This window comes from Molothrus aeneus, chromosome 6, assembly GCF_037042795.1.
Source record: "Molothrus aeneus isolate 106 chromosome 6, BPBGC_Maene_1.0, whole genome shotgun sequence".
In the NCBI taxonomy this organism is placed as follows: Eukaryota; Metazoa; Chordata; class Aves; order Passeriformes; family Icteridae; genus Molothrus; species Molothrus aeneus.
In genome coordinates, this window is record NC_089651.1 from 19,023,306 (window position 1) to 19,038,829 (window position 15,524).

Here is a 15,524-nt window from a genome sequence, read left to right on the forward strand (position 1 = left end):
TTTATATGCATTATAGGCTGAACATGTTTATAATCATGAGACTGAATTCAAATTCTTCCTCACACTTTCTCACTCACAATACTAAGTCACTTGGCCTTTACACAGGGCTGAAAAAAAGTCTTCTAACTTGTATAAATGTACTGATTGATGTGATAATCATCTTTCATTTTGCCAGAATGGGACAAGAAGAATCTCTCTCAATTGTTAATGTTTTATAACCCATCTACTATGAGAAATTAAATCCTCCTTGCTAGTGGTCCCTGAATCACAGATTGGCTAGAATTAAAAGTGGAAAGAGACTGACAAATAATCCATGGTTTGATTTTGCCATTCTGTGTATCTACCAAAAAAAAAAGCCCTAAACTACTTTACACTGTAAAGCACCATTCTCTGTGATAAACTTTCTAAGGCTTTGGTTTTTTAGGCAATTGTCAGTAACCTCTCTCCCTTTCCCTCTCTAATACATATCGGGGGTAGGGGGGTGCAGGGAGGAGGGGGAAGAAGTAGGTACTTGTAAGTTTTAAGTTACATGGTTTATTTTAAATGACAGAGGAAAATACCAATCCAGGTAATTTTCAGACTGCTCCTTTAAAACCAAGGCTGTAAGTGTTTCTATTGACTCCTTGTCTTTTATCAAAAAGGTTGCTGGGCATCAGCTTGTAGGGGGTACGGATGTGCTCTCAGTGGATGTTTTTCAGTGGCCTCAGTGGATAAACAGCCAAGACCAGTGACTTTACCCTTCACAAGTCTATTTTGTATTTCATAACCTTTTTAATTCTAGGGTGAAGTCTAGTTGCATGCACATGCCATCCTGATGTCTAATGTTTTGTTTTTACAGACTTTGTGGCTTTCAATATTTTTGAACAGGGGTTTGGTTTTCTTTTTTTTTTAACCCTGTGTATATAAGAATTACAATCCAAAGCCTTTGTAATGTTTAACAAGCTACTTTCCCGATGTCCTCACAAATATCTTTGGTTATTATATATATTTTTAAGCTTTACAACTTCACACCACTGAAAGATAATATAAAACGTCAAGAGTACCCATCACTGGGGAATTTTGTATACTTTAATTGGAATGGTTAAACATGGGATAAATGTAACATTTTTCTAGAATGTCATACAAGTAGGTTTTTAGTTTTTAAAGTAAAAAAAAGTACAGGACAATTTTACTCATGGTGCTAATGCTAAGATACATGGAAAGGAAATTTTGCTTAAAAGAGGGAATGCGGTCTTGGGGGTGCTGTCACTCCACTATATTGATTCTGTACAGACAGCCACAAGAATGGCTGTCTCATTTACAAGATCTTTGGCCATCTGATTTTTTTGGTTGGTTGAAATGTATGATCTGTGATATTTGTTACCAAGAAGTGTTATAGACACTGCTGACACAGATCAGATAAGAAACTGGGTCAGCTGACAAGATATTCCCTGTAAGGCTACCTCCCTGTAACACTTTGGGTTTCCTTCTGTGTGAAGGATTTTCTGAGCATGGCTTGTAGTCTACCGTATAGTTTCATTTGCAATTATTGGAAAGTTCTTTCTCTCTCCTAAAAGAAAAAAAAAAAGAAAAAAAGAAAAAAAGAGAAGAACTTGTTTAAATCACATTTCTCTTTAAAGCAGAAAAAAAAAAGTAAAACTATTTAGTATTTCATTTCTCAAATCTTGGCAGTTTTCATGTATTGCTCTGTCAGGAGCCTTGTCTTTTCTTTCGGCTTCTTTTCTGATTACAGATTATTCATTTATGGATGGGCAGCTGTAGAAACTTGCTTCTTGCGTATGCAAATTAATCATGGTAATGTTTATCATAAGGAGATTTTGTGGCAGTGGAAAAGGGGTTGTGTCAACATGTTCTTGATTTCAGTTGTGTCTTCTACAAATGGAATTGGCCTCCTTGCTTCACCTTCAGTGGATTTTTTTTTTTTTTTGCCATTTACCTCTTGGACTAGACACCGCTCACTAAGCAAGCTGTTTGATTCACTTACAGATCATGATTTTGGAAGGAGCTGGCAGGATGAGTATCAATTCCAGCAGCAATCTACTCCACCAGCAGCCTTCCTGGACAGACGGATATTCCACATGCAATGGTAGGAGGAATTGAACTGCTCTGAGCAGTACTTTTGGGAATAAAGCCAGGGCAAAGGGGCTGCTACACCTTTAAGCATGTACAAGTATTATTTTTCAGTAGTACTAATTTACCGGAGTTTCACTTCTGGTAAGAAAAATTTTCATTTGTTACTTAATTTGTAAAAAGCTGAACTTACAATAGGGACCATTTTATTGTTCATTTCCTTACTGGCTCTCTTTCTTAAAATTTAACTTTGTTGAAAATGCCAGAAGTTCTCTCTTAGTCCAGAATTCTTTCTCTCGTACCTTTACCCCTCGTGCTTCCTCTGAACCAACATTACTGTTTAATGCTAATCACCCCTTTGGCTTTCCAGGGGAATAATATTTTTACTCCTTTGCTGTATTTGCTTTTTCGATTCAAATTTCTAGATAGCTTTATAATTAGACTGGCATTAGAGCACTAGGTAGCTTGTGGCTTGTGATTTTTTCTCTTTATTTCTCCTTACTGTTTTCTGATTATATATCTGGGTATATAAAAATGTATTCATATATATTCTCTCAGTATAAAAATATATATAAACCTGTAGCTCTATAGGTGCTTGACATACTTTTAGAATTCTCTTCATTATTCAATGGACAGGTAAAACTTAAAATCTACGTGGACAATCATATGCTACTCTTGTCCTTTTGATCCAAATAATACTACAACAAACCTTACAATTAAAGTTCCCACGTAAAGAAATGCTTATTCTTTTTGCTGTGTAATTTCTAAATACACAGGAATACATCAACATGTGCTTAATAAATGTGCTTGTTTTTCTATAACAGCGTCATACACGAAAAAAGTAATGTCTGAGTTTCACTCTTCCATAGGATTTTGTGGAGGCAAATGGTGGGGGTCTATATCCAAGTTGCAGGGCAAAACTCCTCAGGATTCACTTATGCTTTAGAGGTACAGGAATCTCAAAGCTCAGACCAGCCTGCCCAGTAACTCACCGCTAAACTTACTTTTACCTAAGCTACTTTCTCCTCTCATGAAAGTATCTTTGCTAACATTAGGATTCTCATGGCCTTTGAAATCACTTTACTCTTCTGAAGTGATAAGAATACAAATCAATCTCCTTTTCAGGGGATATATGACAGCTCCAGCATACCTTTTTTCTCTGACATACCACATTTTAAATAATTTCCACACTCATTCCCCACATCCTTCAACAGTAGGATGAGGAACAGTCCTGCAAACTCCCTAAGTTACTTACACAAGCCTTGTTGGCTAATATTGATAAAGAAAGCTAAATAACTGTGGGTATTGTTTCTTTGTTACCTGGAAACTGTCCTGTACCTCAGCTGAAGAAGCCTCAGGTCTAGTGCACCTGAGTTAAGGTGATTTCCTAAAATGTGCCAGTTCTGGTGCTTGTGGTCCTCTGGCAATATCCACTGCTGTCAGTGTTTCTCACTGTGTGGTTAATTTTCTTCTAGAGGAGACTGGGAACAGACTGGTGCCATATCCTGGAGCAAGGTCCCTGCAGAGCTAGGCCATGGCAGTCTCTCCTCCCTCTGTAATGTCTCATGCCCTCAGCCTTAAACCCTTCTTGCACTTGTGAACATTTTATCTCACTGTCACCTCTGTCTGGCATGGTCCATTTTCCTCCTTTCCCAGGGAATAAATTGCACTGAACTCTGTGAGGACAGACCAAAGCAATCCTGCCTTTGCTCTTATCTTACATAATGATCCTGTCCCATGTAGAATTTCTTCCATTTGCACATGCAAATTACTGTCGTGCAATGACATACAACTGAGAGGAGTTAAGGAGATTGCCAAGAAAAGACTCAGACATTCTAACAAGAAAATTAGGCAGCTTCCATAGCTAAAAATGAGTTTTATAACTACATTCAGAAACCACCTTACATGACTACAGCAATAATCTGCACCATCAGAATGCCAACTCTGTCGTGGAACCATGGCCCACACTGATAGGCTTTTACTGCGGAACATTATGAGAGTGCTTTTAACTTTCTTTTTCCCAACCCCATAATTAATATTTAGCCCCTACTAAGTTCTTATTCAAAGAATAAGAATAAGAATCATGTCTCCTTATGAGAGTTTTGCAAGGCTTTTCCATAATTTTCTGATGCAATAAAGTAATTTTTCCACACATCCCTTTTCAGCAGTATTTCTGTAAAGTCTCTTCCCTCAGAGAACTTTGGTGTATTTAGCCAACATTAATAAGTTAATTCCTGCGAATCAATCAGCCAAGAAGTGTGTAACGAAATAATGCCCAATTTTTAGTTGGAAAACTGAGGCCAAAACCCCCACAATATCTTCTCCAGCAATAGCTACTGAGCCAATGTTGAGGCCTGAGAAAAGTATCTAGATCTGCAGACTTCCAAGACATGCAATTTGGCTGTAGATCTTATTGTTGATGACTATTATGCTATCAGAGACAGCAAATATTTTTTTTCTTTTCCAGTATCCAGTAGCTTCTATGGAACCCAGTGGCACGAAATACACCCACAGTACTGGACTAAGTTTCAAGTCTGGGAGTGGCTGCAGCACCTCCTTGATACCAACCAACTGGATGCCAACTGCATACCTTTCCAGGAGTTTGATATCAATGGGGAACATCTGTGTAGTATGAGCCTGCAGGAATTCACTCAGGCAGCTGGGACAGCAGGACAACTGCTTTACAGCAACCTCCAGCACCTAAAATGGAATGGTAAATAAATACTAGAGAGAGACATGTGTACATTAGTCTGAGTTCTGGATCTTCAGAAGTCATTTACGTTCCCCAGAAGCCTGCCTGGCAGATTATACTTGCTATGTTTGCTATTCTGCTTATAGCACATTTATGGTATTGCTAAATTTCTTGGATATGACTTAAGGCAGAAATCTGAAGGATGAAGAAGAGAGGGAATGTTTTCTACTCCAAAATCAGCCCTCTGGCTCAAGTGTAGAAGTTGCTGCTTGGAGCTAATACATTTGATTTCTCTGTGCTCATTCTCATACTTCCCATCTGCCAATTTGCTTTCTTGCAGGTCAGTGTGGAAGTGACATGTACCAATCTCATAATGTCATTGTGAAGACAGAGCAAACAGGTGAGTAGCAGTTGGGTAAATTGTCCTTTGAAAAGAGGGGATCCCTCTTCCAAGGGAGACAAATCAAAGTGGCATTAAATAAAACGGAAAGTGTATCATGCAGAATTAAAGAAGCAATACAGATGTCAGTCCATGCCTACTTCTGCAGGTAATACCAAATGCATGTGGCCACTTTTCCTGGGAGACCTCTGCAGTATCAGCAGTCTACACTGATGTTCAAAGTTGGAATAGTTTTAGGTGCTCCATGGAAGCAGCTTTGTAGAGAACTTCATTCTACACTTCATTCAAAAGATTTCAAAACAACTATTTTAACAATATGCTCCATTAAAAAAAAAAAGGAAGAAAGAAAGGAAGAACAAATATTTTGTTGTGAAGTGCTGTAATGTTTAAAACACGAGGAGATTTCCAAAAACCAGCTTGGAGAGAAAACAAAATGTTACATTTTAAATGTTACATTTTCTTCACAGGTTTCAATGAAACTGAAATTCAGGCAGTAGTTTGGTTTGATCAAATCTGCATTTTTGCTGTTGCAGTTCTTTCTGAGTGTGTTTATACCTAGATCCCTTTCCTCCCAGGGCTTTGTTCAACTGAGAAAAGAACTTGAGCTTGATTCAACCGTCCTCTTCAGGCACAATTATTTTCCTTGTTCCTTTGCCAGATCACGCCTGTCCATATCCACACTCTCTATCCCACTAGTCCCAGCCTCTTTGCATGTAGGTGTGCCCATGAGCCATGTTTTGATATCTGCTGGCAGAAAAAATACTGATCTGTTGCATGTGGTGTCTCCAACAAATACTGTCAGCCTGTTTATCCACTTAACCTGTTGGAGCCCAGCCTCTCCAGCCAGGAATATTGCTCACATTCTCCTTGCAACAGGCAGGGATTGCAATCTGCAATCCACTCCTGCTATGGGAGATGTGCATGAGGCAGCCTTGCTGCTTTCCATAGAGGTAACTCCAGTAATCCTTTAAGTCCTGATTTATGAGATCCTGGTGTGATATTATTTCCTCCTCCTACCAGACATGAGGCAAAGCACCTCAGCTGCTTATCTTGGAAAGGACTAACTGACCGGTGGTTCTCCTGGATGAGCTGAATCAGGAATGGCCTTTTGGGCCTCTGGTGGTGCCAACCACGGCCAGTTGGAGTGGGTTAAGTTTCTGCATGTGGGGGAGCAGGAATTGTGGATTAGAGCTGCTGGGAAAGTTACTTCTTGTGAGGCAGCAGGGACAGGGCTGGTGGTTTTGAGGGGAAGCCTGGCTCACTCCAGTAAATCATCACAGCTGCAAAGACATGGGTACTGAAAAAGGGCAAAATGAACAAAGGTGAACACTTTCCCCGTGTTCTGGCTGTGTAAGGCCTGTTTTCAGAGGCAACATTAGGCAGATCAGGTGTCCAAGCAAGCAAAGGGTGTGTGCTATTGTAGGAACGCAAGCTCTGGGTGCCCAAACATGCAGCTATTAGTTAGCATGCCTGCTAAATTCCTATGTCATAAGTGGTAACTTGGCCAAACATGATTATTTAGCTGTAACTCATTTTGGGGTTTTTGATTTCATTTATATGAACATGAAAAAAATTAGGTTTAACCTAGATTTGAACCTTCTATCTCATCCCTTCTGACCTGGTTTCAAAAGAAAAAGAGATTTTTAAAGCTTCTGACCTTAAACATGCACTGTGAAGGAGGTAATTTCCAGACCAGTGTACAGGTCATAAAGACAATATTTCTGTTCTGCTTATATTGATCCATATGACCAGAAGTTCACTAAAAATTATTCCTCTTTAATCATGAAGGTGGTTTTTAGGTTAAGGATGGGGACATAGTGTGCCTGGAATAAAATGGCCCTTCATCTAGGATTAGGCTTTGATGTTTCTCACTATGTGCTTAAACAATAAGCTGTGTTTCAGAGAGGACTTTTGAGTTCTACCATTATAGAAATAAACACTCATCATAAGCATCCTTCTTTTTTACTAGATATTTGAAAACACTTTCATCTCTGTGGCTCCAATGCACTGTCATAATCATCAGGGGCTGAGAATTCAGGACTGGATTGGGTAGAATTAGAGTTGATCTGGCATAGGAAACCTCCTCCAAGGCCAGGCATAAATGATATACTAGTCAGGAAAAGGAAGAGCATAATACATTATTTCTAAAAGTCAGTGCTTTGTGTAAATACATTTGCCTGAATATGCAAAACTCCATGCATAATTTGAGTGAAAGGAAATAATTTTGTACATAGCCCCTTCACTTCTTGGTTCTCTTGACAGCTTTTCTTCTTTTTTTTTCACATTTTAAATTCTTTCAGTGCTCAATATTTACCTCTGTGCTGAAAAACGTTCTTTTGGTGATCTAATTTTCTTTTTGGTCCTTTACCTTCAGATCCATCATTAATGGTGTCCTGGAAAGAAGAGAATTATCTTTATGACAGTGGCTATGGTAGCACAGTAGGTAACTAACATCACAATACTTCATGCATTCTGAGATGGCTTTATTGTTGTCTGAGGCTATTAGTTTAAACGTCTTCTTTTTAATTCCCAGACTTATTGGACAGTAAAACATTCTGTCGTGCTCAGATTTCCATGATGACACCTAGTCACCAATCTTCTGGTAAGAAACTTGTAATTATATTTTTAATTGTTTGTCACTTGTCCCAGAGCTACTGACATGTAATAGTCTCTGTGGTCTTCTGTCGTAGGATTGCATCTGAGCCTCCAGTAATTTTAAACCAAGCAATGATGATTCTGACAGATTTATTAGCTGTCATTATTACAATAGCTTTCTTTAAAGAAATGCTTCTGTCTTCTCTCTGTCAAGAGGAAGATGATCAAATAATCTGTAATCTCCACATATCTTTTAAAGTGACTGAGTCAAAGGGGTAAACATTAGTGTCAGAGAGACAAGCCATTCCAGCTACACCACGCTTTCCTGAGGTGCAGCACACGGGGCAAACAAGTGCCCCATTCCTCCCCAAAGCGGCTGTGCTCCCCGGTGAGCCCGTGATTCATGCTGAACAGGCTGCTGGCTTTGGGCCGGGCTGGGCTTGGCCTGGGGCAGCTGCAGGGCAGGCACCAAGCCCTGTGCCCAAACGCACCGGCACAAGGGCTTCTGCTGCAGCCTCTCTGAGCTGACACGGGGTGCCCACTGTGCCCCCTGCCTTCCGTGAGGAAGAGCTCAAAGCTGCCTGCTGAAGGGCAGGAGACACAGCAAAGCTGTGCCTGGCCAAAGGGCAGTCTGATCACACTGGTGGAGGCCCTGTGGGCCCTGTCCTGGCACCAGCATGGAGGCGGGAGAGCGAGGCAGTGGGGAAAGAATAAAGCAGAGGTGGCAGGGGAGCGAGAAAGCGGGGAGGGAAGGCAGGTTCTTCTTAGGAGGCCGTCAAGCAGAGATCTGAGGGAGAAGGCACTGGAAGTCCTGGGAGGAGAAAGGAGAATGTGTTGCTGTAGTCCAGCCTTGCTCTGGGAACAGCCCTGTGCTTCTGTATGTGCCCATGGCCCCAGCCCCTGTGCCTGCCGTCCCCTGCTCCTCCAGCCTCCTGAGCTGGATTGGCCAAGTGACATACTGTTTAAACCAATGCACTCAGCTACATTAATTAAATTAACAAAAAAAAGTAACAAATTAACAGAATTAACAACAATAAAAACCTAAAACAACAAAAAACAACAACAAAAAACCCCCCAAAACCCAAAAAACCAAAAACCAAACCAAACAAAAAACCTACCCTCCCCCCCCCCCAAAAAAAAAAAAAGTACAGAGGGAGAAAACTTGACCAGAATAAGAAAACCATCAAACCTTAAAAAACCCCAGCCAAACACCCTGTCTTTCTCCACCACCTCCACCCACTCTCACAAGATGGCTACCAGGATTCCAGGGCTCTCTGACAGGGCTGGGGACCTGTCCAGATCCTGGCATGGTGTGTTTATCTGCTGACTGCTTAAGCCTAGAGCTAGGGTGGCACGCCAAGGGCACAGCCTCCTGTAAAAACTAAATTTGTATATCCCGTAAAAAAATGGCTCATTCCTGAATCATATGCAAATAATGTGTAACCTTTTGTCAAAAGTTTTGCAAGACGGCTTTGTTGAAACTGCATCATAACTCTTTTCATCTGTCAGGCCCCAGCCTCCTAACATGGCATGTTTGAAACCAGTCTCCACGTAGGAGCTGTGGCAGAGCAGGAGGCTATTTACACAGCTGAAATCCAGAATAAATCACTGGCTAGGCAGAAGGTAGCTGAACTTCCAAGAATAAATTTCCAGCTAAGTGGAGCATAACAAACATTTGCAAGCGAATTGTGGGATTTTAAAATGAGAAGGATTTATATGAGGGCAAATAAAGAACTGGGTCCTGCAGTCGTTACCTGGAGTTCCCACAGGCTTTTAATAACATATGGGGAATAATAATCTGAGGAAAGGCAGTGAAATAAGCCTCATTTTACTTCCCCCAAACCACACCCCCCTCCAAGCTGAGTGAGGTTCAGGCTAGTTCCTGCTCTTTGAGAGTGGGAAGGCAAAATGACTCAGAGCACGTTTGCTGCTTGGGGGTCAAGGACAGTAATTTATCAGACTTAGAATAGCAGAGGTTAGGCCTATCCCCACGGTCTTGTTCAGTTTATGTTTCCAGTTATGTATGAATAAAGCAAGTGTGTGAATAACTTTGCATCTACCTTTTCACATGCAGTTATTGCAGTAGCTTGTGCAAATCTGACAAGTTTCTATGCAAATAAATATTTCCTGTGAGTCATTTTCCCATGCAAATGCCTGGTTTCCATGAAAAGTATGATAATTGTGCATTCATAGAAGCTGGGAAAACATGCGTGGGACCTTAAGCTTTGCTTTATGGGATTCAGGGACAAGGTATGCTGAAAAGCAAACACAGAAGGGGCTCCCTCTCAGGTCTATCCCACAGATTTTGTGAGACTTAGAGCAATCAGATGAAAGCTATTCATTAAGTACAAGAGCAGAGCCAGGCTGCGGTGGTTTGGGGGCGGGAGGGTTGAACGTGCAGACTGCGAGGTAGGTTACATTCATGAACAGGCGGAACTTCTTTTTTTTCATTTCTGAAGAAATGCTTGTGCCAGAAATCCTATTTCTCCTCTGGCTGGCTGCAGGTGATAAAGTACCATTGATGAGAAATGGCTTGTTCCTATGGCTCTGAGCCACAGAGAAATATATGCTTGTCCTGCTGCCAAAAACTCCTACCAGCGCAGCCCCTTTCCCCCACCCTGCCCCCCTAAACAACAGCACTTTGCCAGTTCATTATGTTTTAGTCAGGTAGGTGTTCTGTGCATTGGTACCAGCACATACATTTCCCATTAGATCATCTCTTCAGAAACAAATAAGCCCCCAAAGATACGTGCTTCAGCAAAGACTAAGATAATGGGACAATTCAGGATTCCTTTTACAGATGTGATCATCCTATTTTTCTCTCTCTCACACACAATATGAGGTGAGGTATTTGTTAATCAAATTTAGCTTTCAAAAGTCAAATGTTTACCTCTGCATTCATTCTTTATTCATCAGTGGTCTCTTTGAGAAGTGTGCTGATTAACATATAGTACAGAAAACAAAACTCTCCCTCCTCACTTAGATTACCTTCCGAAAAGTGATTATCTTTAGAAGAGATATTTGTTCTTTTTTGTGGTTTTATTTCTTTCAACCTGCTAGTCAATGGAAAGCCTTTAATCAAATTTACAAATAGGCTTAATTTTCCTTCTCTGCAGACTCTTCAGATGCAAAAAAATCGCAAGATCATACCCCAAAGTCCCACACCAAGAAGCACAGTAAGTCAACATCCATGCTTATAAGGGTTGGTTAGTTGATTGAAGGAAAAAGAAACAAATGAAAATCAGATCCTATTTGGGAGGGAAGAGGAAGCATTTTGAATGCAAAACTCGTTAAATCATTATTGTGAATGAATTCGGAAAGGATCTGACTATCTAGTACTGCTTGTTTGCGTCATTTTTGGACTCAATATTGTTAAACTTTTCAAATTGCTTTTATCAGTGAGGGCCTATGGGGAAGCAACCAGAGACCAGCTTCCTCTGCCCTGTATTGAGCTAGGCTGGTGGAGTGGAGGAAAGGAATGATGAGGAAGACCCAGGATTTAATCAGAAGGGCCTGTGCGTGGGCACAGTCATGCTGGTGCCTGTGCCTGCCAGGTGCAGCACACACCACAGACCCTGCTCAGCATCTCCTTGCAGAACTTCTCACGCACGACATCACAAGCAAGCACCTGTGCCTCAGTCTTGCCACCTTCTTATCCCCTGATATGACAGTCTCTCTGCTCCCCTCACCTACATTTTCTGCAAGTTTTTATACAACCTGACTCTGAAGACAAGATACCATAATTGTGATTTTTGTACATAGTTCCATTTACATACTTTATCGAGATTTTTTGATGCTGAAAATATCCTATGTATGTCTTTTCCATCCTATTTATTTCCCTGATTATGGGGAGGAAGCTATAGGAAAGCTTAGTATTGGTCTTTCACTGCATTTTGTGGTATTTGCATTCATCCTTTTTCAATATGACCTCCAGATTATGTCTCTTCCTGACTCTTCTTACTCTTGTTCTGTTGCTTTGCCCCAACAGAACTCCTGAACTTCATATCTGTACATAGATATCTGGGTGGTGGGTTTTTTTTTTTTTTTTGTGTGTGTGTATAATAAGGTTGTTCATGAGAGGATCAGACCGGACTGGTGTGAAGAAAGTCCTGTGAAGAACTGAGGTCTGTCAGCCTGTTCAGCTTGAAGAAGAGAAGGCTGAAGGTTGACACATCCCAGTCTCCAGCTTCCTCAGGAACGGCAGTGAAGGGGGAGGTGCTGATCTCCTCTGTCTAGTGACCAGAAATAGGACATGAGGAAATGGAGTGAAGGTGTTCCAGGGAAAGTTTAGACTGCACAACAGAGAAGGTTCTTCACCCAGAAGGTGGTCAAGCACTGGAACAGGCTCCCCAGGAAAGCGATCACAGCACCAAGCCTGACAGAGTTCAAGGAGCCTCTCAACAATGCTCTTAGTCATATGGCTTAGTTCTGGGATGTCCTGCAAGAAGCAGGGAGTAAGACTTGGTGATTTTTATAAGTCCTTTTCAACTTGAGATATTCTGTGATTCTAACATCTCATCAGTCACAGCCTGGGCATATAAAACAGGTGACATTGGCAGTCTGGGCTGATCCTCTTCATTTCCAGTTCCTTCAGTACTGCTCCATATCATGACCATAAGTTACTGATGTCCAGATAGTCTACCACATTTTAATGGGTCCAGGAAACAATTATAATAATAAAGAAAAATAATGGATTCGTTGACTTAAATCTAATTCTACTTATACTGCACTGCATACCATTTTCAAGTTACCTTCACATCTTTGACTAGCTTGTTTCCTTCTTAATTTGGTCTAATTGCATGCTTTTGAAGTCAGACCAAAGGACTGCTGTCTTACTGGCTCACCTTGTCACTGTGTTTGTTATTCTTCATTTGTAAACTACTTCATCTGACTTGATGGATTTATTTAATTTTTTTTTTTTTGACCTGGACTTTCTGGTGCTATCTTTATAGTAACTGTGAGATGTATTTGTGATTAAACTGAGAGGTCTACCTGTTGAACTTGGAGATCTGTTTTCGTCTTTTCTACACCATGGTCAAACTTTTTGGTTTCCTTTTTACACATGGTTTTGGCTGGCCAGTTTTGTCACTGTCTTTCTATCCACTCTACACCTTCTTACTTACTTATTCATGCAGAATGGCAGTTCACCTCCTGTGCCTTCTGTCTGTTAAATCAAGGAGGTTCAGTGCCTCCTTCACAGTAATCTCAGCTGTTTCATGTGCCGCACAATAATATCAGGTTACGTGCTGTGCTGTAGACAGAGATCAGGAGAAATGGGCAAATGAGATGAGGGGAAGGCTTAAGCATGTTCTCTTTAGGGCAGAAACAGTGCCAAAGGCAGAAGGAAGCAGTGGGAGGTTTGGACTCTGCTTCCCCTGGTTGCTGGGGCTCCTAACTACCTGCCTGAGGCCAACGTTTACCTGCAGTCGAAAGGCTGCCAGTGTTTTTCACCTGCATATCTCTGAGGTGGGGGTCGTGTGCTCCAGAAACTCTGGCCTGAGTGTTCACCCTCTGTAGATGACATAAAAATTGCAAGCATAGCCCAGAGAGCTCTTGAGACACTCCTTCCTGCCCTCTTTCCTTTTTCAGACCCTCGAGGAACTCATCTTTGGGAATTTATCCGAGATATTCTTCTCAATCCTGAGAAAAACCCAGGATTAATCAAGTGGGAAGACCGGTCAGAAGGTGTCTTCAGATTTTTAAAATCTGAAGCTGTGGCTCAGCTGTGGGGAAAGAAGAAAAACAACAGCAGCATGACTTACGAGAAACTCAGCCGGGCTATGAGGTGAGCTGGATGTTGCTGAGGAAGACTGTGGCACAGACCAACTGGATGGAGGATTTGTCTGACTTTTAAAAATGATTTCTCAACAGCAGAAGTTGCTTTCTTTGACAGTCTCTTACACCAGTTTTCAGATTGTAGCATGATGTTCTTTTCTTCTCCTGTTTCTGTAAAATATATGATATATAAAACACAAATAATTGCTAATAGATGTGTAAATTCTGTTTGGCTCCATCCATACAACCAATGTAGGAAGGGAATATGGTTGCAGAAACCTGAGAATGTTTAAATGGCCCAGTAATGTCTGGAGAGCTTGTTAGTTCCAGCAACATTCAGAAACTAGGTATAACCCACCATCCATTGTCTTAAAATCGGTGTTAGGATTTTCTTTCCTCTTTAATTCAACATTTTGAGAATTTTTCCATAATCTCTGAAACTTCAAAATATATTTTTAAAAGGGTGATGAGGTTCTTTCCCAGTCTGATTTTCAGATCCTGGCTTATCTGGAAAAAAACCCTGTGAAATCTCCTAAGAGTGTGTGATAAATACAGCAATATGCTTTGACCTGAAACACGGTGAAATTCAAACTCAGAAGCTAATTAATATAAAGGAAAAAGAAAACATCAATTTTTCCTTCTCTGTCATTCAGTTATAATGATCTTAGATATTATATATATATATATATCTCAATAGAAAATCAAGACTTTTTAAGCTAGTCTAAGGGATTGTCTAGTTGGCAGTGGCCTTTTAGGACCATAGGTGAATTTACTCTTATATCTTTTTCTGTTTTTATTTTAACAGATACTATTACAAAAGAGAAATCCTTGAGCGTGTGGATGGTCGGAGATTAGTATATAAATTTGGAAAGAATGCCCGTGGTTGGAGAGAAAATGAAAATTAAATATATCAAGAAAAAACATTTAAAACACGTGGATGTAAATATTCAAAGACTATTTTCTTATATTTATGTATCAAACTGGGGTGAGAAAACAATTCTACTTCTGTCGGGAAGAAAGAACATTATCATTATTGGTGTTAAAATTATTTTATTTGAAGTATGTCCTGTATGGGGAAAAAATGTACACAGTTTTCTGTGATATAAGTTAACATTATAGAATTATGATTATTTTTCCCTTCTTGTGAAGTTTTCCTCTTTTTTTTTTTAATCATACAGGCATAATGTGATTTATGAGTCATGTAAAGAAAGGGAAGGAGCTAAATATTAGGGCATTTAGGGAGTATGATAATCCACTTTGGAAGGCAACAATAAGTGGAGGAAACAGTAAAGCATCTCTGAGCCAAGTAGCCTTCTTCCATAGTCAGATGGTTTATAGCTTTCCTTGGCCAATACCACTTGTTCCTTCCCGCCTCTGATTTCTGAGTGTTTTAATACTTTGCTGGCTTTCAGCGGCTTTTCTTGAATTAGACAGTGGGTTCCTCTTCAGCTGGCTTATCCCAGCCACAAGAACAGTGGCTCTGCAAGCTGGCTGTCAGCATGTATTTGGAGAGCCCATACTACCTCCACCACTGAGACCTTTTTTTGTGGGCAGACATTTAAGACCAGACCTTACATGATACTCAGTGTCCTCCCTAACCTCCTGAACTGCTGGAAGAGTGTTGATCTTGGGGACCAACAGCTGTTGAAGGAAGATTGTTTTCTGAGTGGGAAAACTTATTAAAAGGCACTGGTTTCCCAGTAGGAATGTTAGTAATCCTCTCACCCTCTTGCACTTCTAATTAAAGCTTTCAAATGTGTGCCATATAGAGCAGTGAGGAGGTGGGCAAGCAGAACCTTTATTAATCCCTTGGCATGAGGAAGCAGTCTCCCCAGCTGTGGTCCTCCTGGAAGGTCAAGTCTCACTTGGACAGATACTTTCAAAAAACCTTTGAGAAATGCAAAGCTAAACTGTGTGTAAAATATTAGTTCCCTCTGCTTTCCTCAAGTCTAACTCTGTACTGCACTTATATTTGTCATTTGTGCTTGGGAT

The 15,524-nt window shown here is 40.6% G+C and overlaps 1 protein-coding gene across 2 annotated transcripts; it reads left to right on the forward strand.

Annotated features, from left to right (window-relative positions):
* The first annotated feature begins 1,986 nt into the window (after positions 1 to 1,986).
* EHF (ETS homologous factor) lies at positions 1,987 to 14,437 on the forward strand. Of its 2 annotated transcripts, XM_066552508.1 has the most exons (8): positions 1,987 to 2,086; positions 4,538 to 4,783; positions 5,103 to 5,162; positions 7,537 to 7,605; positions 7,696 to 7,764; positions 10,874 to 10,933; positions 13,347 to 13,542; positions 14,338 to 14,437. In XM_066552508.1, exons 1-8 carry the CDS (start codon positions 1,990 to 1,992, stop codon positions 14,435 to 14,437), a joined length of 897 nt encoding a protein of 298 aa, XP_066408605.1. In that variant the 5' UTR covers positions 1,987 to 1,989. The 2 variants fall into 2 exon arrangements, with proteins under 2 accessions (XP_066408605.1, XP_066408606.1); XM_066552509.1 differs by lacking the exon at positions 7,696 to 7,764.
* The last annotated feature ends 1,087 nt before the right edge of the window (positions 14,438 to 15,524 follow it).

What these genes read in the sequence shown, in the direction of transcription:
- EHF (XM_066552508.1), top strand. Translation starts at nt 1,990, where the DNA reads ATGATTTTGGAAGGAGCTGGCAGGATGAGTATCAATTCCAGCAGCAAT. An exon ending in CCAGCACCTAAAATGGAATG is followed by an intron (nt 4,784 to 5,102) that starts GTAAATAAATAC and finishes GCTTTCTTGCAG; the next exon opens with GTCAGTGTGGAAGTGACATG. An exon ending in AAACTCAGCCGGGCTATGAG is followed by an intron (nt 13,543 to 14,337) that starts GTGAGCTGGATG and finishes TTATTTTAACAG; the next exon opens with ATACTATTACAAAAGAGAAA.